This window comes from Branchiostoma lanceolatum, chromosome 19, assembly GCF_035083965.1.
Source record: "Branchiostoma lanceolatum isolate klBraLanc5 chromosome 19, klBraLanc5.hap2, whole genome shotgun sequence".
NCBI lineage: Eukaryota > Metazoa > Chordata > Leptocardii > Amphioxiformes > Branchiostomatidae > Branchiostoma > Branchiostoma lanceolatum.
This window is the reverse complement of record NC_089740.1, coordinates 5,725,747-5,751,605: the sequence shown is the minus strand read 5'-3', so window position 1 is coordinate 5,751,605 and position 25,859 is coordinate 5,725,747. Positions and strand designations below refer to the sequence as shown.

The following is a 25,859-nucleotide window of genomic DNA, read 5'->3' as shown; positions in this document are numbered from 1 at the left end:
ATCTGTACTCTGATATTCTTTCACTGCAGATGATATTCAAAATACACAAACTCTACATTCTTTTAGCTTCTTTTAATAGCTGACCTAATATTCAACTTGTCTTGAATGTGGGTTAAAAATTTTATTTTGTTGGAATAGATGCATTTGCATCTAAGCTTATGTAACAAAATTCTGGTAGAGCGTCACAGGATATACAACGTACATGGGAACAATGCTAGCCATGTCGAGACAGCATTCCCCACCCCCTTCTAGAATGGTATCTTCCCAACAAGTAGCATGCGCTGTGCATGCCTAGATAAGCTAGGATGTAATACTAAGTGTCAAGATGTTAGGAGATAGACTTGCTCATTTCTGACAGTCGGTGTCTAGTGCTCAAATTTACATGTAAACGATGTAGGAACTACCAGAAAAGCCCTCCCACCCCCTTCCAGAATGGCACTTTCCACTTATGCAACATCAGTACCATGTTATATTTTCATCCTCATTCCCGGTGTAAACTCAGATGGAATACACAATATATAGAAAATACAGCCTGTTTCTCTGCACCTAGCTACATATAGTCTAGGGAATTGGCCAATATTATAAACAGTCAAGCAAATACACATGTATAGGACACATGAAAAAAGGGTTGGGATGAATTTCATAAATATATTCGTGACCAAATAGAGAACATATGAATATTCTGGATGTTATCTTCAAAATTCACAGGTTTGCCACAAATGTTTCCTTTGTTTTATCTTATTCTGGAATTCCTCTATATGACAGTCCCTGCCTAACATCTACCCAAAACCAAGTGAACCAACACTGAAAGTGATACATGTTTACCCAATCATTCTTTCCCAGCAGGCCTGATTATTTCCATTGTCTTGCCTGGGGAAAATTAAAATGGGGGAGGGGGGCAGATAAATCTGTCACGTCTAAAGCACTTTCAGTACCAAGGAGAGACCCTGAACAAAGGAAAATCAACTTATCTAGAATTCATGTGTGTCTGCTGTATTTGGTAATTGATGGAAAGCAAATATTGCTAACACAAAGCAAATATGCCAGTGCAAATTATATGATTGTCATCTAAAGAATAGAATAGTATAAACACCATAGAATGCCAAACATCATAACGGGGGGTGCCCAACCATCGGACGTTTTTTTACGCGCTGGAACTCACGGCGCTCCATTGCTGGTTGCCAGAGAGTGGTCAGGTTTTAATGAATGAATTTTGAACACATTCATCTAAAGACCATACTTGGACAAGAAATGTATTCATACTGTTCATGGGCCCTTCATGCTCCGCGTTACATGCGGAAGACGCTGTGAGACATTTTCACGAATGTACCTTCTGATTTAGTGCTACGCCAGATAGTGTGCCTAACTTAGTACGCTTTGGTAATTTTGCTCTCTTCGGAAGTTGGTGATGAAGTTAGGGAAATGTAAATAAGGCTTGAAGTCTGCTATATTCTAGCTTTCTTTTGACTGGAAAATTTTGACTGTGTGCACTTCTAACGTCATGCGAGAAGGGCTATATCTAGCATATCCCAGCTCATGTTCCCACGGGAAATAGGCTACTACGCGGCCCGACGTACGTATTGAATGCGGCCCGACTTACGAAATCATTACGAAAAAACGACACCGCTTACATCAACAATACTCCGTCTACTTATTGGGAAACATCTTCGCCATCTCTGTATTCAGTTTCCTTTTCATAGACGGTACCAATCACATGTTAGAGCGTAACAAAACTGTGCGTTGAATCGTCCCGCCACCATCGCGGCCCAAAAAAATGGCGGGAAAACAACGTCGTCAGACGACAGTAATGTTTACGTTGTTTTTCTTTGGTCGGTTTTCTTCTCAACAAACCCTTAAAGACCCAAATTTTTAGTGTTTTATGAAATTATTTTTCTTATGTGTATGATAGCTGTGTGACTTATGTATCTGCTTGGCACAGGTCGTATATTTAGGTGCCGGGCCGTCTAGCTACGCAGTGACCCTCTACTCAGCGTTGCCATCATTATTGTCAAAATACTACTTTTCGACAAAACAAGAAATGAATATGTACACATATGTTTTGAATGTAAATGACAATTATGTGCATTATTTACTTTCCTTATCAGCATAGTCATTGGACACAAACACGGCGTACTTATGCAAAATAAGATCAGTAAAAAATCCGTGCGATGTTCGGGCGCGTGCGATGTTCGGGCGGCCCCCGTTAAATTCCTTACCTCAAACATTGGCATTATAAAACAGCTAATCTATGCAGACACAACATGGTGTATGAGGGAGGGGGGCATAGCTGCCACTGATAGTTCGTTCAGTACCAGAGAGGGACCCTGAACAAAGGAAATCCAATAAATATCAACACTTGGTGAGTGTATGCTGTATTTGGAAATTGAAGGATAGAAAAATGTGCCAGTGAAAATCATATGTTTGTCCTCTATAGAACAGAATAGATACCATAGAATACCAAACATAACAAGTTAATCTAATACTTGTAAGACAATTTCTAACATCAAATGACAGCATTATAAAACTGCTAATCTATTCAGACACTAACATGGTGTATGGGGGAGGGGGGGCATAGCTGCCACATATGATAGTCCTTTCAGTACCAAGGAGAGACCCTGAACAAAGGAAATCAACTTAATATTGACTTGTAGGAACAATTTGTGAATGTATGCTGTACTTGGAAATGGAAGGAAAGCAAAATATACCAGTATAAATCATATATTTTCCTGTAAAGAATACAATAGACACCAGAATACCAAACGTCATAAGTTAATCTAATACTTGTAAGACAATTTCTAAACCCAATTTCTAACAGCAGTATAAAACAGCTAATCTTTTCAGACACTAACATGGTGTATGGGGAAGGGGGGCCAAGATGAAAAATCTGATAGTACCTTTCAGAACTTAGGAATAGGAGAAACCCTGAACAAAGGGAATCAACTAGATATTGACTTGTACGAACAATTTGTGAATGTATGCTGTACTTGGCAATTGAAGTATTTAGCAAAATGTGCCAGTACAAATCATAAATTTTCCTGTACAGAATAGAATAGACACCATAGAATGACAAACATCACAAGTTAATCTAATACTTGTTATAAGACAATTTCAAATGACAGCTTTATCAAAATGCTAATTTGATCAGACACAACATGGTGTATGAGGGAGGGGGCATAGCTGCCATGTCTGATAGTACCTTCAGTACCAAGGAGAGACTCAGAATAAAAGAAATCAACTAAATATTGACTTGCAGGAACAATTTACGTGTGTGTACTGTATTTGGATATGGAATTGGAAAGTAAATACTGCTTACAAAAGAAATGTACCAGTGTCAACATTTGTGCTTAGAATAGGCAAATTTGATGGCAGACATTCTAGAATAGCATAGGTAGACAGTCTAATGCAATTTGGCATTGAATGAATAAATAGATTAAAAAAATAAATATATCCCACCCCTGCATTTAAGCCATCTCATATAAACCTGTCCATAACATCTGGCAGAATTTCAAGACTCCAATTTTTCCATTCTCTCTGTTGTAATAAAACAATGTTGACCCTGACCTTTTGGGCAGGGCTTATATATGCAGGGCAGCAGCTACATGTATGAACAATTTTATATGACGTGTGAACATGTTACAGTTGATGCAGAAATTGCCAAACCAACCATAAAGAGGATATTAAAGTGGGATGAGAAATATTCTTCTATTATTGGGATAGCACCATTGGGAAGAGTTAAGTGTAAGTGAGAAGGGGTACTCTAAGGGATTTTCACATTCGTAGTTACAGTGACAGCTCATCTTAGAGGAAACCCAAGCAATATTAGGGCCTGAAAATTGGATTTTGAAAGTCAATTTATTAAGTCATTGCCATACATGATTAGTTCAAACAACATTATCACAATGTATAGCGGCATCCATGGTGCAAAAATATGATATCGGTGTGATGTGAGAACTCACTGATCATCGTCGTGGGGGGTTTTGTAGGCTCCAAAACTAAGGGGATCATTGTACGGCTCGTCTTAGCGCAGTTAAAAATGCTCAAAGTGTGAAGTTATTACGCAAATGTGCTAAACAGTGTTAGTAAATGTCACTACCATGAATATGTCAGCATTTTTTTATTTCCATTTTTTGGGCCCTAAAATTGCTTTGGTTGCCTTTAAGAACTGTAAACCAGTTTTCCAATTGGAACCTGAGCAAATTGGAATTTTTAGCTATCTTACATCTCTAGTTGCGGGATCGTGTTCAGGATGTGCCGCTGCCACCTAAATGTAGGCAGGCCGCCGCGGCCACAGAAACATGGTCTGCCCACAGTTGAGATTTACTGTAGACTGGTAATCTCTTCGTTGCTTCCTTGTCCCCCCAACGACCCGGAGGTCAAGGGACTAGGTAGGTAGGTAGGTAGGTAGCTATAGTCTCTACCAGACTAACCACGCCGGCTATTGGGAGAATATTTGCCAGGAGGGTTTGGCTACCATAGGGTTTACCATAGGGTTTCATTTACATTTTAAGATAGAAATACAGCAACCAGACATTGCAAAAGCAGAGGGCAGACTGCATTCTCTCCATAAAACTTGGTGCAACCTTAGGTTATCAATATGCTGACCACAAATATCTGAGAAAACCCACAAACGCACACACACACAGACACACACACAAAACGATACCTCCATTTTTCATAGACTGAGGTAACAAGTCATAAACCTGTTCCTCAGTCTTTTTTCTTCCAGTTATCTATTCCAATTTGAGAACAGTCATCAGGCTTTTTTTTCCAGTTAATCATATTCATTTAGATCCCAGAACCAACGAATTAAATTGTTGTGAACCAGATGTGTTCAGATATGCTCCCAACAGCAGAATCAGACATGGCGACCATAAATTCCCACCCGGTTGACCGTTGACATGTATGTATACCCACGCCTTTTGTGACCCTACCCAAACTTGTTGGGATCCATTATAACCATCATACTGGGGTGATACATCAAAACCTGGATTCTCCTATGTCAGTTCACACATAGCAACCCTTTTAAAGGGGCTTTTTGTGAAATAATTTACAAGCCACCTTGTTGAAAACTGACTCTCAGGCAGTCTCCATAAAGGTACCAATATTTTGTTAAGGAAATGATATTATCAATGCATTTTGAGTAAGAGTTATATTATTGGAGCAGTCAATTGTAATACTGTTTGTAGGTCCATTGGTCAAGCATACACATACAGCATTCTCTACATTACTGTTTCTATACCTTAAGTATATCAATAAAATGCACATCTGTTTTTCTACTCTACTCCAGTACATAAACAAACTGTCCTTTCGAGCTCAATATATATTAAGGGGGGATTTTGGCTTATCAATTTCAACTTCAACTTATAAGTTATAATACTCCAACGAAATGTGGAAAATAAATTTTCTGATCACCCATTTCCTTACTATGTGTCCTCTAATCATGAGACAATTTCAAGTTGGCATTAGTATATGTCAGGATATAAATGACACATGATATAAGTACCACTGTATAATATACATGGTGGAAGACAAAATGCACATACAGCAAAACTACACCATAGCAACATGAATTTAACCATTAAATTCATGATTGAATGTGAAATCATAAAGTTCAGGATGACAGAACACAAAATGACCATAAAGATATGTCAAAAAAATGTCATACCTATGTGTGCTCATAAATTTGTGTTTAACAAAAAAATAATTTTGACAACTTTCAGGGCCTACATGTATATGCAATTCCAATATGGTGGACAATTTTTATCTGACAATACCATGATTCAATCTCAATATCAAATCCCAATTGTTCATCAGGGGTCCATATTTTTATACCATCTATCCATATTAAAAACCCGAGAGACAGAAATATCATTGCTGCAACAAAAAAGGCACATATTCAGGCATAATGTCATGGCCTCATGTGACGTGACAGTCCGTCAAGTCATAATAGGCACTGATTAATGACGAATAGAATCCTTTATCCAATGACGTATATGGTAATTTGCATAACAATAACGTTGGTTAGAGACCATGGGGTGACCAAAGTGAGGATCACATGGATGAAAAAACACCTGCTACAAACATGGCCGACAGCCTGGACTAAAATTTGAAAGATCAGAAAATGGAAAAAATATTCGTATCCGTACCCTCGAGTCAATAGTCTTAATTTCATAAGTGTTACAATTCTGTTGTCATAACAACATAGTCTACTGCGATATTTCGTAAATTATGTAAAAGAGCAGCACAGTTCAAAGAGAAGACGAATATTCAAGACAAATTGAAGTCCATTTCTCAAAGCAGAATGGTGACAGGAATATTCTGCTATGTTCACTTCAACATCAACTTGAATTTGGTAAGGGGGTTTGTTGCATGGCTACCATGTTTTTTTCTCTGAACCTCTTTGATTCAACATGGCTAAAATTGATTTCAATACACATGAATAGTTCTGGGGGAAATGAGGTTTTCTAAAAATTTACTCATTGTAAAATAGATTTGTGTATGTGGTGTCAGTTACGAATCTTGTAACAGTCCTCTTCATAAGCATTTATGTGAAAATAACATATATTAAGATAGACACCTTGAACAAAAGGATTTATCCATTCTATGCCTTTTATTAACACTATGTGGCATCACTTAAAGAATTCAAAATTCCCTTTATAAATAACAGTCAAAATCAAGGCAGACACATTGAACAAAAGACTTATGTCCCTTCTTTGCCTTCTAACACAATTTAGCACTGCAGTTCTGAGATAACAGGCTGACTGTCTGCCACAGTAGTTACAGTAAAACACCTGCTAGAACACACAGAATCCTTCTAAAACATTCATAAGGTCCGTCCCTCCCAAATTACCTGGAGATGCGCAGGAGACAAACCTAGGGGACAAAGGAAAATATTGATCTGTAGAAGTGGGGGGCAGAGCCACAGGAATATGAAGCCCAGATGTCAGGGCAACATGCATATCCATCAATCATTTACGGAGGGGAGGGCTAATCAATTTGAGCACCACATCGGGCATGGACAACAAAGAAAACCACCGCGCTGCGCACAGAAAAGGGGCTAACCGGGCCACTTCTCTGCCAACCTGTTCTAAAAGAAAGTGAGGTTGAGCCATAACAGCCTTGAAAGGGAAAGTAAATCCGTTACTTCAAGTGAAAGTGACGGTAAAGGAAGTGCAGAAATACAATTAAGAAAAACCTTCCATACCATCTCGCCTGTGCTTTTCTGTTGGGGTTTCTAATGACGAATGTTTTTGTGTAAAAATCCCCCCGACGTTTCGTTACTATTTTTGCACCGAAACTATAACGCGGTCAGCGGGGAATCCCCCAGACCGGACCGGCCAGGTTTCGGAAACCGCCGGGTCATTTTGTCTATACAGGTGTAACCTTAATGATTACGTGACTGCGTCACATAGCCCCCTGTCTATTTGGTGCTTCTTCTTCTTCTTATCATCGATCTTCTTGGCGTTGACGAGCATCTTAAGGGTGATGGGATGAGCTGATTTGAATACTGCGTAATTGTGTGGCTTTGATCAAGACAGATAAAACGTTATGTTGTAATCTACAGTTTTTCCTGGTTAAATCTCGGGTGATTCTTACCTTGCCCTTGCCTCCTCGCGGCACCTTGTTTCTCTGGGGCCGAGGCTGGTAGCCTGCCGAGGAAGGAGGCGGGTAACCCCCGTAGTTCCCGGCTTGCTGCTGCTGCTGGATGGGGTACCGCTGCTGTGGTGGCGGCGGTGGCTGTTGTTGTGGGGGCCCCATGGGCAGGAGGCGCCAAGTCGGCGGGGACTGCTGCACGCGTTCTACCGCTCCCTGCCGCTGCAGCGCGTACAGAGCCGTGCTCGCCTCCTTCTTGGTGATCCCCAGGTTGCCGGCGACCTCGGTGGTTCGGCGGGGCCTGGTGGCCTGAGCCGCGAACAGATCTAGCACCCTCCCCTGTAGCTCCGCCATCACGGACTGACTAGAAACACTTCCGTGTTTTGCGCCTCTGTCACGTGACCCGGCCGATATGCAAATTAGAATGACGTCATTCCGTCGGAAAGGTCAGTTTTCGGAGTGTGGTTTCTGTTGCGGCTGATAGTGATAATTAATAAAAATCGGAGAAGGCAAAACAGAAAGCGTGTAATGTCTGAGAAAATGTCTGCCATGTTTCAACACACGCGTGCATACACACGCATGCATGCACACACAAACACACACACACACACACACACACATACACACACACACACACACACACACAGACACACACACACACACACACACACACACACACACACACACACACACACACACACACACACACACATAAACAAACACAAATGCGACACACACAAAAAGGAACGCAATGCCTATCTCTGAAATAGGTTTTTAGAGCGCCTTTAATATCCAAGGTGCAAATATTGAAAGGAAAATTATAATCTATTAATCAACTAATCAAACGACTTACCTAAGCACAATAAAGTATGGTCACAAGGGTTAATTCTACATGGATGACACTAAGACGAAAATATGCACCTTCAATTGACATGAACACATACGTATTGTTCATTCAGGAATAAACTCTAGAAATATTCTCATTGGAAATATGATTAAGGGAGCACACCCCAGTTTATTTGGGGTTTCAATTGGAGGCTGCGCACCCTCGAGTCTAGGTACTGTCTCTTCCAGGGAAGTATTCCGAAGTAAATCAACTGTGTATGGGATGAAAGCCTATCCCTTCCGCTATAGGACCAGCTGAGTTCTGTTTCTTCAACCTCTCTAATTTTGGTAAATCAGGAGACAAAAACATAATTTTCACGTCAAAAACGATGGTCAAATTTTGGCACTTTTGCGTAGGATAAAACTCGTAGAAAAAATTTTCTAAGTAGAAACGACTGATGTTGTCAGAAAGAGAAAAACCTAGCGTACAGTCGAGCCAATTATAAAGAAAATTCTAGTACTTAGATTTCTTTAATCATCGTCGGCGCGAGGCATGTCAGCATGACCCACAGAACGCAACAAAGGTCAATCTCCGGCCAAGGGACATTTCACCATCAACGCGGATGGATATCCGGAAGTAAGGCTCAGATCGAAACGCAATTTTCACCCAAAACACACCAATTCATACGCTTTTCAGCCATGCTAGTATCTAATGTCAGTTCGAAGCACATTATGAGAAATCTAAACTCAAACCCAGCCCCTCGAAACCCTTCCGTCACTTTTTGTCGCGCACTTCTGTGGACCCCGGTCGCGGAAGAACTGGGGTGTGCACCGTTAATATATGCAAATTATGATTTATGTTGTCTATGACTTAAAAGAGTTATCACCTATCAGCATGCGAAGTTTGAGTTGTTTGCGACTTTTCGTTCTCGAGTTACAGGTGGTTGAAAGTTACCGTGTCGGAAGGCTGATTTTGTCCTTCTGGGCCTCGGTACCATTCAAGGCGCATAATAGCAATTGCGTCACAATGGTAGCTTCCACTTGAAGACGATTTTTTCCATAAATTCATGCTTAATGAACAGGTATTGCAGTAGAAAGGCATGTCAGTGAGACGCTCTTGTGATGGAGGAGGCTTTCCTTCTATTTCTGACTAGAATAAACGCTACAAACCGCCTAGAACGTAGTTGACTTCATGACGTCACAATGACTTTCACTTGCCTGTCTTTTCCATTGAGAACAGTGCCGTTTTAAGTTCCGTACTTCTACGGGAAGCAGTTAGAATTTTAATTTTGGGCGTTAACTGATAGAGAATAGACCTAGCCTCATTACCCAAGTGCTTTCGTTGCCAAGATTTCTTTTATTTTGTAGAAAAACGAACTTTAATGATGTATCTTTGGTTAGGATGGCGGTCTGAGCCGCACTTCTAACAGCTATGAACGTATAAACGGGCATCTGCTGAGAAAAGGCTGTACAACTTGGTGTCGGTCTCGGTGCGATAAACAAGCCTAGGGATGTATCTTCTGATTTGTGCGACTTATTTGCCTGAATGTTGTAAACTAGCGCGACAGCGAACTTGACACTGGATTGGGCAGGAAAGTACGAGAATGACGTCATCAAAGGCTTTTTTCATTGAAAAGCGTCTGCTACTTGATGCAGGAGCGACTATTAAACAAACATATGCAATATCCCAGTGCCCCTGTAATAGAGCAATGCAAAAAACAATGTTTTGGTAAATGTTACGTCATCAATGTTCAGGAAACACACTTTGAAGGCTGTTTGGCCGTGTTCTAAGGGGGGGGGGCGTGGGAGGGGGGCAAATCAGCACATTATATGACATTATATAACCATATTAAAACTTGCGAAATCCGAATTTTTTTCGATCAGGTTGGGTCCGGGCTACACAGTTTCCCGGGAAAAATGCAATTTGTTGGCTGTTATGGTCAGTATTTTTTGCAGGACGGGTCCGTTTAAGGGAGCACACCCCAGTTTATTTGGGGTTTCAATTGGAGGCTGCGCACCCTCGAGTCTAGGTACTGTCTCTTCCAGGGAAGTATTCCGAAGTAAATCAACTGTGTATGGGATGAAAGCCTATCCCTTCCGCTATAGGACCAGCTGAGTTCTGTTTCTTCAACCTCTCTAATTTTGGTAAATCAGGAGACAAAAACATAATTTTCACGTCAAAAACGATGGTCAAATTTTGGCACTTTTGCGTAGGATAAAACTCGTAGAAAAAATTTTCTAAGTAGAAACGACTGATGTTGTCAGAAAGAGAAAAACCTAGCGTACAGTCGAGCCAATTATAAAGAAAATTCTAGTACTTAGATTTCTTTAATCATCGTCGGCGCGAGGCATGTCAGCATGACCCACAGAACGCAACAAAGGTCAATCTCCGGCCAAGGGACATTTCACCATCAACGCGGATGGATATCCGGAAGTAAGGCTCAGATCGAAACGCAATTTTCACCCAAAACACACCAATTCATACGCTTTTCAGCCATGCTAGTATCTAATGTCAGTTCGAAGCACATTATGAGAAATCTAAACTCAAACCCAGCCCCTCGAAACCCTTCCGTCACTTTTTTGTCGCGCACTTCTGTGGACCCCGGTCGCGGAAGAACTGGGGTGTGCACCGTTAATGAAATGATGAATTTTCACATCGATTATAAGGTTAATCTATAAGCAATGATTGATAAGAAACCAAAGCTTTTTAATACTTCAATTTGTTTGCATTTGTCGCTATGTAAATGTTAACTTTAATACCAGAAGACAGAAACTTTGTCATCTTGGGTAGCCGTGGGCGTTGATCTTATAACATGCTCAGGCAGGATCTAGGGAAAATATTATGTAACTAGAGTTCCACGACCTCGTACCTTCGCCAAATGATTTTAACCTTTATAACTGATGTATTATCAATTTTTTTCATTGATTATTAAGATAAGGTCATTTGCATTAATCAAATTAGTTGATCATCATCTCTGCCCAACTAACAGAAGTTTCCAAAGTGTGAAATTTCCTAAATGATTATGCAAATTAGGGTCTGATTTGCATAATTATCAGTACTATACCAAGCAGCACTTGAAAAATCATGATGATCCGTCAACCCCATCTTTTATTAAAGTATTTTCTCATTGATTATGCAAACCAAAGTCTTTATTTGCATGATTGATATCTATCAATATTTCTCTCTTTCTCAGTAACATGTGACATGTTTGAAAGTCCTATCATGAAATGCAGTGGACGTATAAATTTCCTCACTAATTATGCAAATTAGGTACTGATGGAATTTTGTTCTCCTCGGAAGATTTCAACAAAAAAACTGCAGTTCCAGGGCAAGCTGCTTATTAGCCCGGACCTATGCCACGCCTTCCTTACATCACAAATTATCTGCCACCAAAAAATCAAGACAATAGAAAGGCCAGGTGAAAAGATACCAAAACCGGAAGTTCTGCTGCCAGGGGGCCCAAAGACGACCTTGAACTTCGGCTTCACAACACCTGCCGGCATGCCCATATACCAAATATCATCGTAATCCATACAAAGGTTCTTAAGTTATGCTGACTACAATATCCATAAACACAAAGACACAGACAATCAGACACACACAGATACACCCTATTAATAAATAAAATAAATATATCTCCATTTTTCATGAAGATAATAAAAACTGCACGGCCGTCCGTCTGGGAGGGCCATCTTTCACATAGGTTTGAGGGTGTTGAAAGGGAGAGGCAATCCCTTTCACAAGAGGCTAACGGTCTGGGAAGGACGGGACCATCCTTTTTTACGTGGGTCTGGAAATAGAGGGACCATCCATTTCACATGGTATGAAGGCCTAAAGGAGAGAGTGATTGAAAAAAATGACATTTTGGTGCAAATTCCCCTCGCATTTCAATCTTGTTGTGGATTTCAAACCAACAGGAAATTTAGTGCCTAATAAAGTGCCAATTCTCTACTATCTGTCAGTCCAGGGGGCTCAAACCCACTGCGGCCACTTATTCTCTGTCTCAAGAGCTATCCAGAAGACGAGATATCAAAACAGGAAGTTCCATTACAGTGCCGAAATAAGCCGCTAGGAGGCCCAAAATCTATTCACTGTTTTCAGGTCTTATCAAGACCTACCCACTTATTATATATCAAGACATTCCATCCAGGCCTTCTTGAGCTATGTTGTTCATCCACACACATACTTAGATACATACATACATACGTACATACATACATACATACATACACACATACACACATACACACATGTACATACATACATAACGTTACACATACATACAAACGCTACCCAAAACATAACCTCCTCAGCGAGGGTAACAAATAGCGAGTTAACTTCGGGCAAGAATTTCCAATAAATTCAAACTAAAATCCGAACCCAGATACTGTGTAAGACAGCAAATTCTCGTCTTTTGGGTAATTATAAGGTCCTATGAAGGTGACGTAGGGAACATCTTGGGTATTCAAGTACAATGCCGTCTCTGCCGCAATTTTGTACGGATGACTATCAAACCTCGCCGCTGCCACCGTCAGTAGGCTACGGGTGATAAAATGAGACTAGATGATGTAAGAAGACGTGACTGGCGTATGTAAAGATTCCACTGGTTTAAAGGAAGAGAGAAGTGTGGGGTTGGGTGGCGTAATGGCGGGGTTTTCGGCCCAGCGGTCCCGGGTTCGAATCCCCTGATGCCACCGATGTTGTGTCCTTAGGAAAGGCACTTTACATGACTATCCTCACCCCACCCCACCCAGGTGTAAAAACGAGTATATTAGGTGTGGGTTACGACTCCAGCAATAACTGTCTGAACCCCACGTTTGTTGTACCGTTGCAATTGTAATAGAATCAAATCAAAAAGATTTGAACATAACATTTGAAATGTTTAATCTCATTTGACATGGGAAATTTGTGACATCCTCCTTGCCAATGAAACAAGACCATACCATGTCCAGAAGGATACAAAAACCGGAAGTTCTGCTGCAGTGCCAAGGTCACACCGCAGGAAGTCCAAAATCGACCTTGACCTTTTTCTTCTCAAGACCAACCCGCATAACAAATATCATTACAATCAAGCCAGATGTTCTTGAGTTAAGCTGTCTACAAAATACTGAAGCATACACGGACACTCACAGACAGACAGACAGACAAACAGACGGACAGGCCCAAAACTATACTTCTATTTTTGATGGAGGTAATAAGCATAGGGCCCATCGACTACATCCCATTCTTCGCTCCAGTGATCCTTAACGGCAAAGAGTCTGGCACCCAATCCGTCAGGTATTTGATCGAATCCATTTGAATATTCACCGTATATATTAGGAGAGCTCTGATTGGCTCGGAGTCACACGGCCTTCTGTAACGGCATCCGAGGGATCAAGCACTGCAAGCAATGGGGAGCTCAATCCCCGTTATGAAAGATTGCTTCTGAAAGATATATATTTCGATAACCTTAAGTTAGCAGTTGATGGTGTAAGGGCTAAACATTGGCGTGGCGTCGTGCAATTGTAGGGTGTTTGGCCCAGACCCTTGTGGTCCTGAGTTCGAATCCCCTGACATGCCAAGTTGACGTTGTGCCCTTGGGAGAGGCACTTCACGCGACTTTATCAAATCTAAATGAGTAGGGGTCCTTCCCGGTGCAAGCGGGTCTAATAAAGCTGTCTGGACTCTTCAGTACAAACCTCGTGTGTTACGTCAGGAGGTAGTTTACCAGGTATGCAATACACACAGCAACAAAAAAACACAATTTCTACACAACAACATTTTCCTTTGACATTAGAAATGCGTTACACCCATTACGTTTGGAATAAACAGCGCAAAATACAACGTGACTTTTTGGCAAAAGTGAGTACTAAATGTTAACTAAATTGAAGGATGTGATAGAAATTTAGAAGTATGTAGTACAATGTGCTTTGAATTAATGGATAATCTTATGAGTCAGTAACATTTTTAACACCAATGTGCCGCAAAAGAGTTAATACATCATGAATTAGAGATGTCTATTACACCAAAGAGCTACAAAAAAGCATGTCCAATATTTACATCTCTCCTGGTAAATCAGGTATTAGATGCAGCTTCCGTGGATCCAGAGGGCGCGGGTTCGAACCGCGCTCGGGCGCAGTATGAAGTGTTGCATTAGTGCTTTTGGATGGGGACATAGCCGGCGGTCCTGTGTTCTTTTCTCTCAGAAAAGACCGCCTCCGTGCAATTCCCCTGGACCCCCTCTAACCCCAAGTTAACGTTACAAAGTGTCCAATTCTATGGACGTCATCTAACCACCCACCACCCCATTGCACTCTACATTAGGGCTATAGATAAGTGTATGACTTATTCATAGCACTAACCGTGAATAATTCTAAACAGGATTACTTTGCGGAGAGGAGTAAAGGAGCCCATTCACATCAGGGCGCACCAACCTTCTCTCAACCGGGACGGGGGGCGGTATCGACTTCCAAAAACCTTTGACCTATTGCTGACGTCACATGTGCGACAAGTCACGTGTCCAGAGCGATTGGGTCACCGCAGAGCTGAAGATGACTGTAATAATTCAGTCGAAGATTCCGATAAGTTCAATTTCTTTTTATGTGGAGAACAGTTTAACCGTATCCATAACTCATTAGCCTTGTATGGGCGGTAATCTTAATACTCCCCGCAGACGGTAATTCCATCTAAGGTGCGCCCAGGAGGGCAGGATTCGGCGCCGCCGTTGCAGAGACTTAACCCGCTTCAGTCATCTTACTTTTCACAGCCGGATATAAACTGCAATTCTAGCTGTAGTATACGTCCGTAATTCAGCGTTATATACAACCATTTCCACTGGATTCTATGGCGTGGAAACACCTACATTCTGACTATATCCTGTCTCCACTTCAAAGAAAGCAGTTCAGCTAATCCCATGCCCATTGGGAAATTTACCCCTGTCTAGACATTCGGGAAATATGTATTCTTGATATCTTAGACGTCAACCTTAAAATGAAGAAGGTATAAAGTAGGATCAGGTATAAATGCATGTGGGTATGTATGGTCACGTATTTTCATCCCCAGTTCGCACGATTCTGTCATTGTAATTCATTGGTCATTTGAAGAAGATATAAGGGAGCGAAACCTTTAGCTAGGGTTATAGCAAAGGATCAAGGTACATTGCCACATTATACAGGCTGTTGGTACCTTATATTTTTCTGGATTTCTTGGTTTTAGTGAGATTTTCTTTTCAGTGCCGAAGTTAACAGATTCTTGCTTCACTGTGCTGTGCAGGTCTGAAAATTCCCGCCAGAGGTCGCACTAATACAGGAGGTAAAGGAGTGAAACTCGTCAATGAAAAAATGTAAATAAACTAGTAAAAGAGTGTTAAAAAACAAGCTCAAGACAAGATGGACATAATATTATTTTTTTATTATCTTTTTTTTAAAAAGAGGACCTCTTTTAGTAGTTCATTGTGCAGTTTTCTCATCAAGCTTGCAAGGAAGGGTGCAGGACAAAACTTTATATTCTAGGACGCAACGCCTAACATGTTGTGGAAGTGATCCCACGGCAAGCTAGCTGTCTTCAAGGTTACGTACGACGACACATCCTGTGTACACATACACACATATGTGGCCTGAGAACTTCACCGTATGCCACGAGTCAAGCTGTATTCCATACCTAGCCTACAGAAGACACTGGCTATACCGTACATCTTAGATGTGGTTCTACCGGCCGGTGGCATTGTCCGCAGTTCTCAAGGACAGGTACAGTGGCATGGGCATCTATTGGGACCCGTTTTGAGGCTCCTATGAGTACTATCTGAAAAAGTCTGAAATGATGCTCCGTCTCGCCAACTTCCAACCGTAAGTTGCCAAACTAACAGTCAATGATTTACAATAACCCCAAATCACTCTGCAACCGTGGATGTATAACAGAAAGGGTAGTCATACTATACTGACGTTCATTCATCTTTTTTTTAAACTCAAAGCGATGAAGAAAAATTATTAAACTTTTATGTCCCTTAGACTGGGGTGTTCCAAATGGTTGTTTGGTAATCTATCCACAATAAACAGAACAAACCAAAGAATAACAGACTACAACAAGACTACATTACATGGATTACGTGGATTCACTGTTGTCAGTCTATACAGACTAGGAGAAAAACTACGCAGACAAAAATTATGCAAGACTACAACTCGACGATAAACAAAAGGATGGAATGCTATATTACTAGACAACGACTCGACGATAAACAAAAGGATGGAATGCTATATTACTCACTAGACAACAACTCGACGATAAACAAAAGGATACCAGACTACAACAAGACTATAACTCGACGATAAACAAAAGAAAAATAGACTACAACAAGACTAGTACTGACCAATCAACAGTAGCCTTTATGGCTCATTTGCATAATTTCAGAGCGAAAAAGTATATATTTTGCTGCCCGACTCCGTTTTTTTAACCACTTTATTCCGACATCACCGGACGCAGCGCACTTCGTGTGATCAAACTCGCCACGACTTTAGGTAAGTACCGGGTCAAGTCTACTCTTATCTACTAGTAACTAAGGATATTGGTGCGTAGTAGTACATGTGTTACTGTATTAGAAGCACCCAAGAACCACTCTTTACTTAGAGTAGGTTAGGTAGTTGTTTCCTCCAGTTTAAACCGCTCCGTTTATGCGACTCAGCACCCAAGAATCGCTCTTTATTCAGAGTAGGTTAGGTAGTTTTTTCCTCCAGTTTAAGCCGCTCCGTTTATGCGACTCAGCACCCAAGAATCGCTCTTTATTCAGAGTAGGTTAGGTAGTTGTTTCCTCCAGTTTAAACCGCTCCGTTTATGCGACTCAGCACCCAAGAATCGCTCTTTATTCAGAGTAGGTTAGGTAGTTGTTTCCTCCAGTTTAAACCGCTCCGTATATGCGACTCAGCACCCAAGAATCGCTCTTTATTCAGAGTAGGTTAGGTAGTTGTTTCCTCCAGTTTAAACCGCTCCGTTTATGCGACTCAGCATGGTTTTACCTGACTGGCTGATTTCCCACGAACTTGTCTAGCCTTGCTTTGAAAGTCTGAAAATCATAAACATGTATCAGACTTCAAGCTAACCAAAATATAACTTTGTTGTACGTCATAAATGTTTCAACCCTCGGCAGGGTCATAAGTAAAAGTATAAGTAAGCTAAATGACTCCGCATGCTTATATTTCAGCTTCGTACGACTCAAGACATCATTTCAAGATGGCCCGTATCTTGGCTGCTTCTGCCGTTCTACTTCTACTGATCGGTAGGTACATTTCATATCATGATCATGAATATTATCAAATTAGATACCTCCATACCGGTGGTCTTATTTTGTACATTTTATCCAGTGGCGTATATGCGGGTTTCTGTCCCATTAAACGACCGTTGCCGTTTGAAACGACCGATGTCATATTCGAGTGTGTCATAACTTTGGGGGCTAGAGTATCGTAATAATAGTAGAAATAGTGAAAAAAGTACAACAACTCGAGTTCGAACACGGGTCAAAAAGCCAAATCCAAAACCCTGATCATTTATTCGGTATATTACGGTTAAGGCTGAGTGTGCTGATATACATAAAGTGTACCATTCTCCGATATGGCATCGACCGTTTCAAATGGCAAATGCGGTGTATTACTAAACATTAATTAGCGGTACCGATACAAGCGTATTTCCATTCAAGAGTACTGCATCACTCTGTTTGTCCTTCTGGTGACTTGACCGCTTTAGAATTGGGGAACCGTGTGTTCCAAATTTTGATAAGTCACAACTTTGGGACCCATTCAAACTAGTGACCCATCCAAACTTGCAACTCCTTCAAGCGTGTGGCCCCATCCAAACTACGACCCTTACAAACTAGTGAACCATATAATTTACCTACCGTTTGTCTCCAGGGGTGACCTGCGCCCAGTCCCTGAAAGGCTGTTACACGGGAGATGAGACCACCGTGTCCGCAGAAGCGAGCTCTTCCGACATGACTAACGAGGACTGCGCGGCAGACTGCGGAGCTAAGGGACACGCTTATTCAGGTACGTGAAGCCTCTGTAACATATAACTATATAGGTTTTGCTTCTATTAGTACTGTATGTTCTTGTATGATCTTCATCTAGTATATGTCTATGCCATTCATATTACGTTAAGCGTTGGTGTGAAAATAAGTGTGCACTTATGTTTAAGTATATATATCTTATAATCTTTGAATTTAAGTGTTTGGTTTCTATTAACAAAAACATTTTGTGCCTCCAACAGCTACGGGTGAGGGACAGTACTGTACCTGTATGAGCGAGGCTGAGATGCAGACCCTGACTCTTGCGCCCTCTGTCAAGTGCGACTCGCCCTGCACCGGGGACCTCGCCCAGAAATGCGGAGGCGCCGACGACAACGTCACGGTGTGGAGCACCGGACAAGGTAGGATTTAAAGTCTTCCTTGAAAGATTTCAACAAAAATGCCCATGCAGTCCCAAATCAAGCTGCTTCTTTTTCCTTATTATTTTTTCCTTACTTCAAAAGCTATCTTTCACAAAATCAAGGACACAGCATGCCCAGGACAAAAGATGTTGTTGCAGTACCAATGTCACACGCCAGTCCTTATATCAGCTGGCGGATGTGACGTGCTGGGAATGTGGCACTCACTGCTAATTCTTTTGTGCCGCGTGGGTGGAATGTTATGCTTGGCATGGAAACTAATGGAGGTCTACACGCAGTTGTTAATTTGTCTTTTCATGTTGCCCCCTCCCTCCGTTCTACAGGTACCAAGCGCAGCCTGGTGGAGAAACTGCGGAGATTCTTGAAGGAAGGACACCAGATGGAAGAATCAAGACGATGAAGGCTATATTATAGTTATAAAAAAAAGGATTGGCGACCACGACATTGTGTCTTAACCCGCAAGTGACCATTTGTGAACAAAACGTACCAAAAACGTTGAATCATAACTCAGTCCACAACAATGTGACACTATCGAATCCAACACTCTGATTTATAACATGATAGAAAAAAACATTCCTCTTGTGATCTGTGATTCTTTGAATGGGGCTAATAAAATGTGGATGGTGAAAATACATATTTTTGTTGTGTGATCAATGTTACTTATTAATGAATAAAGTAATATATTGTATATTTTCTAAAGCATGTAGCATAAGACCTTGGGTCTGAAATGTAAAACATACATACATAGGAAGGTTGAATATGAGTTATGAATACTAGAACACAGTTAGAGGAATAGACCGTTGTGATTTCACAGAAGTCCATTCCGGTGTGAGTAGAGACAACCTAAAATTCCGTGCTCACAGAGCTACTAAAGTACGGTAAAAGGTAAATCCCAAACTTGCCATAAGAAATCGTATAAGATCTCCAAGCAGATGTTGGGGTGAAAGACCGTAATGTTTTCTGGGTGACGGCCGGGCTTCTCTGACACCCCCATCCCCCATTCAAGCGGATCAATAGTTAAGTAGAAGACAAAAATTGTTAACGAAAAACGGATGATGGCCAAATATATCCTTAACTTACTCATAACGTACACGATATGGTGTATAGATGAATTGTAGGCGGCGTTTCGACGGGCGGACATGGTGTCACATGGGCTCCTCGCGCGGCGCCAACAAATCGATCCTTTTTGTATAAACTAGCGTCTTAAATGTCATCCTATATGTATGTTAATATGTCTTGACCTATCTGGGAAATTTTTACTTGCTATGTGCCAAATTAAGTCTATATTTTCACATTTTACTAGTCGGGGCGGGAGACCCTATCACACCCTTATCTGCAGTACCGCTCGCGGCCGTATCGCGAAAAGTAACAAAGGAGACCGTCAAATTGCAAAGTTCCGGTCTTTTCGGGAATGGGAAAATCGCGAAAGACTCGCAAAGGGGTTTGCAGTTTTGAATCTTATTTGACCTTAAACTTGAAACTGCGCGCACGTTAAACAAAGTATTGTGATATTTTAGACGTTTAGCCAAAAGTATAATGGAATATTAGGCCAAGAAGTACATGTTTCCTTTGCATTTTACCACCAGAAGCAGTTAAGTGTGTATTTCCTGTAAATGGTTACTTTCTGAAAGGCTAATACATCCAAGTCCAATCGTAATGTTGAAATGTTGTACATCATCAAGTGTAGTCTACCAAGCTTGGCGCAATATGGCTATGCTTGAAGATAGGTGGTTTCCCTTAATCAAGGAAACATGCTGTCTTAAAACTACTACTAGTACGCACATGGATTATATGAAAGATGGACAGGAAAGGACCATTTTGTAATATTTCTATAGCAAAATTATAGTCGTGATCATAGTAAAATTATATATTTATATTCTTCACCCACGAGGTAGTAGTGACCTTCCCTTTCGAGACAAGCAGTTTAACTGTAGCATCTTGTCTGGATTACAGTACTCTAGACACACAAGACACATTAGACACGCTAGACACACTAGACACGCTAGACACGCTAGACACGCTAGACACACTAGACACACTAGACACACTAGACACACTAGACACACTAGACACACTAGACACACTAGACACACTAGACACACTAGACACACTAGACACACTAGACACACTAGACACACTAGACACACTAGACACACTAGACACACTAGACACACTAGACACACTAGACACACTAGACCGACGACACTAGCTTGGTAGCTGTCATTCTATTAGTCCTTACCCAAGACTTGTCATACCTGAAGCCTGGGGTAGCTGCCTTTAAGCTCTGTGAAAAAGTTTTTTTTTTTGTGGTCTGATAGGCGCATATTGTTTATGAAACATCAGTGCAACATCAGTATTTTAGCAACAAAAGGCACTGAACTACTGTGATAAACTATTTCTATATCATAGGTACATAATCAAGTTCACCATATAAAGCATACAGCAAGCAATTTTTGAAAAATCAAGTACCAGTACATGTAACGTTACATATCTTGACCAGCAGCCATATCTAAATGAATAGATTATGATAATAGCCACCATTGCATTCACCGTTGCACTGTTCAGGAATCCAAACATCTTACAGCTTTTTGAAAAGCAATTTTATCTATTGATCGATAAACAGACATAAACACCGTTGCAGCTATTCCACATCTTCTTGTTTCATGAATTACGATTGAACTTTGAATGGTAGTCCTTTTACAAAGCGAAAATATACAGGAAATGTTGACTCGAACACTTCTATTGGTATAATACGAGGAGAACAATATAATTTATGACAAAACACCCCATGACATTTTGGCGAAATGGTTAAAATATCATAATTCTTGATTTTACATGGTCGCAGTTTCAAGTTCAAGGTCAAATAAGCCTTATAACTTCAAACCCCTTTGCGAGTCTTTCGCGATTTTTCCAATCACGAAAAGACGGCAATTTGGCAATTTGACGGTCTCCTTTGTCACTTTTCAGGAAATGGCCGGGAGCGGTACTGCATATTAGGCTCTCATAGGGTATGTATTACCTACCTGTAAAATGTGAAAATATACAATGATTTAGGTTTAAGACCTCTGAACACTTTCCCAAATAGGTCCAGACATTTACATACATCCAGAATGACCTTTAAGACACTATTGGACATGAAAAGGATCGATTTGTAGGCGCCGCGCGAGGAGCCCATGTAACACCATGTCCGCCCGTCGAAGCGCCGCCTACATTCATGCATTCATCATATCTTGTCACTAAATGAGTAGGTTAGGCGTACATTGGGACAACTCGTTTTCCCTTAACAACTTTGGCCTTTTACTCAACTGTTCATCTGCTTATATGGGATAAGGGACTGTCAGAGAAGCCCGGCCGTCACTCAGAAAACATGACGATCTTTCACCCCAACATCTGCTTGGATACTTTATCGGTAATCTCCAAGCAGATGTAAGAATGCATTCTCAGTGTTTTACGCCGGTCTTTGCAACATTGGTTAATCTTTTCCTCCTTACACCTACTTGGAGTTTACGGATAAAGTCTCCAAGCAGATGTTGGGGTGAAAGATCGTGCCGTTTTCTGAGTGACGGCCGGGCTTCTCTGACAGTCCCTTACCCCAAATAAGCAGATGAACAGTTGAGTAAAAGCCTAAAGTTGTTAAGGGAAACCGGATTATGTCCATATATCTCATAACGTACAAGATATGATGTATAGATGAATGTAGGTGGCGCTTCGACGGGCGGACATGTTGTTACATGGCCTCCTCGCACGGCGCCTACAAATCGATCCTTTTTATGTCAACAAGTGTCTCAAATGTCATTGGCAATATATGTACAAATGTCTGGACCTATTTGGAAAAGTTTTTACTGGTTTTAAACCTAATTCCTTGTATATTTTCACACTTTACAAGCCGGGATTACATACCCTATGAGAGCCTTATCTGCAGTACCGCTCCCGGCCGTTTCCTGAAAAGTGACAAAGGAGACCGTCAAATTGCCAAATTTCCGTCTTTTCGGGAATTGGGAAATCGCGAAAGACTCGCAAAGGGGTTTGAAGTTTTGCATCTTATTTGACCTTGAACTCGAAACTGCGACCATGTAAAACCACAAATTGCAATATTTAAGACATGTCGCAAAAAATGTAAGAGGCATTAGGAATTATATGCTTATTGATATAAGCTTATTACTACAACCTTGTTACTCATATGCTTATTCAATATGCTTGTTGGTTGTTAATCATATCCTTATATTATCATAAGCTTATCATTATAAGCTTCTTGATTGTATGCTTCCTTTGCATCTTACCAATGCAAGTGGTTTGCGACATGCCAGCTAATTAATAAAACTGAGTTTTTGTCTGGTGCAATGGTGCATGCTTTGGTAGCTATTATCATAATTTATTCGTTTGATATGGCTACTCGCTAAAACATGCTGTTGTTTTATGGGGAAAATGTATTCCACACGTGGTAAGTTGTACTTAATGATGTACTTGTTTATCAGTAGCTCAGTAGCCCCCGATGCCTCAAAGCTGATGTTTTTGCACGGATGTTTGATAAACAAGTCACCAAATCAGACCACAAACAAACCTCTGAAAGTCAGAGACCTTTGATAAAGCAACAGCAAACCACAGACGTAACAATTTTTCAATATGCTATTCCTATGGAATCTAGTGTGACAACACGTAGATAGCTCTGGCTGTCCATTGTCTTAGATATAACTCCTTTAAGCACGCTAATTGGCGAAGGCTACTACCCCAATGAGGGCAAAATTTGAATAAAGATGATGATGGAATATTTTGATATAGATACTAGGAATGTTTTACTTTGTCTTCCGCCTATTTTCTTGTATTCTCCCCTCATGGGATAATAGTTTTAAGACACCAAAATTCTTTCAGGAAGTTGTCAATCATTGAGACTATGGACAACATGAGCCGTCTTGTAAAGCATACTGTACGTCTTTGCACACACACACTAGACAAGTTGGCTTGTCTTTTAAAACACCATGTACCAACGCACCCAATAATTGTCAACCATTGGACTTAGAGAAGCTCTCTGTAAGGTTTCTGACTCTGAAAGGTTTCTTATGGTCTCGTTTATGAAACATCAATGCAACATCAGTATTCCAGCAACAAAAGTCACCAAATTACTCTGATAAACTATTTCTATGGTACCAGTACATTACAAATGTAAAATGCATTGTTTTTGATAAACCAACAATGTGCTTTAGATAACAGCGATATTGTATCAATAAATTATGATAATAGCTGCCATAGCATTCACCGTTGCGCCATGAAGTAATCCAAAGACATTTTGAAAGGAAATCGGATCTATTAGTAGACAGACATAAACACCCTTGCAACTGTTCAACCTCTTCTTGTTTCACAAAATGGGATTGAATTTTGGATGTGATAGCTTTTCAGAAAGTGATAATTTACAGGAAAAGTACACTCGATCACTTTTACTGGTAAAATGCGAAGGAAACATGTAATTCATTAATAAATGTCGTTTAATTTTGGCGAAATGTCTTAGATATTGAAATTCTTGGTTTTACATGGTCATAGTTTCATGTTCAATGTCAAATAAGCCTCAAAACTTCAAACCCCTTCGCGAGTCTTTCATGATTTCCCCATTCCCGAAAAGACGGTAATTTGGCAATTTGACGGTCTCCTTTGTCACTTTTCCCGATACGGCCGGGATTGGTACTGCAGATTAGGCTATAATAGGGTACATCGTCCCGACTTGTAAATTGTGAAAATATGCAAAACATTAGGCGTAGAGCCCGTGAACACTTTTTAAAGAGAGCCAGAAATATTCGCTTACATTTAGAATTACCTTTCAGGCACTACTTGGCAAGTATAGGATCGATTTGTAGGCGTCACGACAGGGGCCTATGTAACGCCTTGGCCGCCCATCGAAGCGCCACCTACATTGTATATCAATGTACACATGACTTCCTGTACGTGATGAGGGTATAAGGGATAGATGTTAACATCATCTGTTTTCCCGTAGCAACTGTCTATCTGACAATATGGAGTAAGGGACTGTCAGAGAAGCCCGTTCGTCACTCAGAAAACATTACGATCTTTCACTCCCAACTTCTAGATCTGCTTGGAGATTAAATCGGTTGTCTTGTTTCAGAAGACGGTGTGGCAATCTATCTTCTATACTTGTTCTTTTAGCAGGCAACTTCATTATGTTATCCAGTTGCAGAAAATGACACCAGAAACGGGCATAACATTCATTTTGAAACCTAACTAAAATTGACCTGCACGGCACAGCTTTAAAAGCCCCTTCTCTCTCCCCTCTTTTAGTTTGCAAAATGTGTTATATGGACTTCAATTATCACCAAATCAGTGCCTGAACTTTCCGCAGAGTTGTGTCTATAACACACTGTAGAATTTGCGAGCAATTTTATTTCTGGTACCGAACAGACATGCAAAGCTTTAAAAAAATAATTCTGTCTGCCTCTCCAAATTGATGACTCTGGCCTCATACAACTGTGTGTTTTCTATACACAAAATGTACATTCTTATTCTGAATCCTGCTCCAAAATATACTTGTTACTCTTGATATGCGATGTGTTCATTAATATAGGCGGCGCTTCCACGTAAGCCAAAAATGCTAGAAGGACTCTTAGCAAGGGCCTAAAATTTCACCATTTTTAGGTCGAATGGTGTTTTCAAAAGTCTTAAAGGTCATTCTAACAATATGTGTAGACGTCTGGACCTGTTTGGGAAAGTGTTCACCCACTTGACGCCTAACGTCCGGTATATTTTCACATTTTTACAAGTTGGAATTATAAACCCCATTAGAGCCCAATCTGCAGTACCACTCCCGGCCGCGATTAGAAAATTGACAAGGGAGACCGTCAAATTGCCAAATTTCGGTCTTTTCGGGAATGGGGAAATAGCGAAAGACTCGCAAAGGGGTTTGAAGTCTTGAAGGTTTCCTAACTTTTATCAGGACAATGTGACCTTTTGAAATCAAGAATACAATATTTAAGACATTTTACGAATAAAAGAACAGCATATAGAGTCATGCATGGTTCTGTTCCTTCGG

General features: G+C 40.8%; 2 protein-coding genes across 8 annotated transcripts in view; one reads left to right on the top strand and one right to left on the bottom strand.

The window, feature by feature from the left end:
- Nucleotides 1-7,985, bottom strand: part of LOC136425242 (double-stranded RNA-specific adenosine deaminase-like) — a 109,783-nt gene extending 101,798 nt beyond the window's left edge. For all 7 annotated transcript variants that reach the window (XM_066414051.1, XM_066414050.1, XM_066414052.1 and 4 more), the window contains exon 1: nt 7,597-7,985. In XM_066414051.1, the coding sequence (XP_066270148.1) occupies nt 7,597-7,947 (351 nt within the window). In that variant the 5' untranslated portion in view covers nt 7,948-7,985. The remainder of the gene's footprint in view (nt 1-7,596) is intronic.
- An 8,800-nt stretch (nt 7,986-16,785) lies between these two features.
- Nucleotides 16,786-19,460, top strand: LOC136425650 (uncharacterized). Its single transcript, XM_066414575.1, has 5 exons — nt 16,786-16,911; nt 17,592-17,666; nt 18,295-18,429; nt 18,650-18,808; nt 19,150-19,460. The coding sequence occupies exons 2-5, from the start codon at nt 17,621-17,623 to the stop codon at nt 19,224-19,226; spliced, it is 417 nt and encodes a 138-aa protein (XP_066270672.1). The 5' UTR covers nt 16,786-16,911; nt 17,592-17,620; the 3' UTR covers nt 19,227-19,460.
- Nucleotides 19,461-25,859: the final 6,399 nt, after the last annotated feature.

Excerpts from the sequence above, each read along its gene's own strand:
- LOC136425650 (XM_066414575.1), top strand. The coding sequence starts at position 17,621 with ATGGCCCGTATCTTGGCTGCTTCTGCCGTTCTACTTCTACTGATCG. Across the intron at positions 17,667-18,294 it reads CGTTCTACTTCTACTGATCG|GGGTGACCTGCGCCCAGTCC; the intron begins GTAGGTACATTT and ends GTTTGTCTCCAG. Across the intron at positions 18,809-19,149 it reads GGTGTGGAGCACCGGACAAG|GTACCAAGCGCAGCCTGGTG; the intron begins GTAGGATTTAAA and ends TCCGTTCTACAG.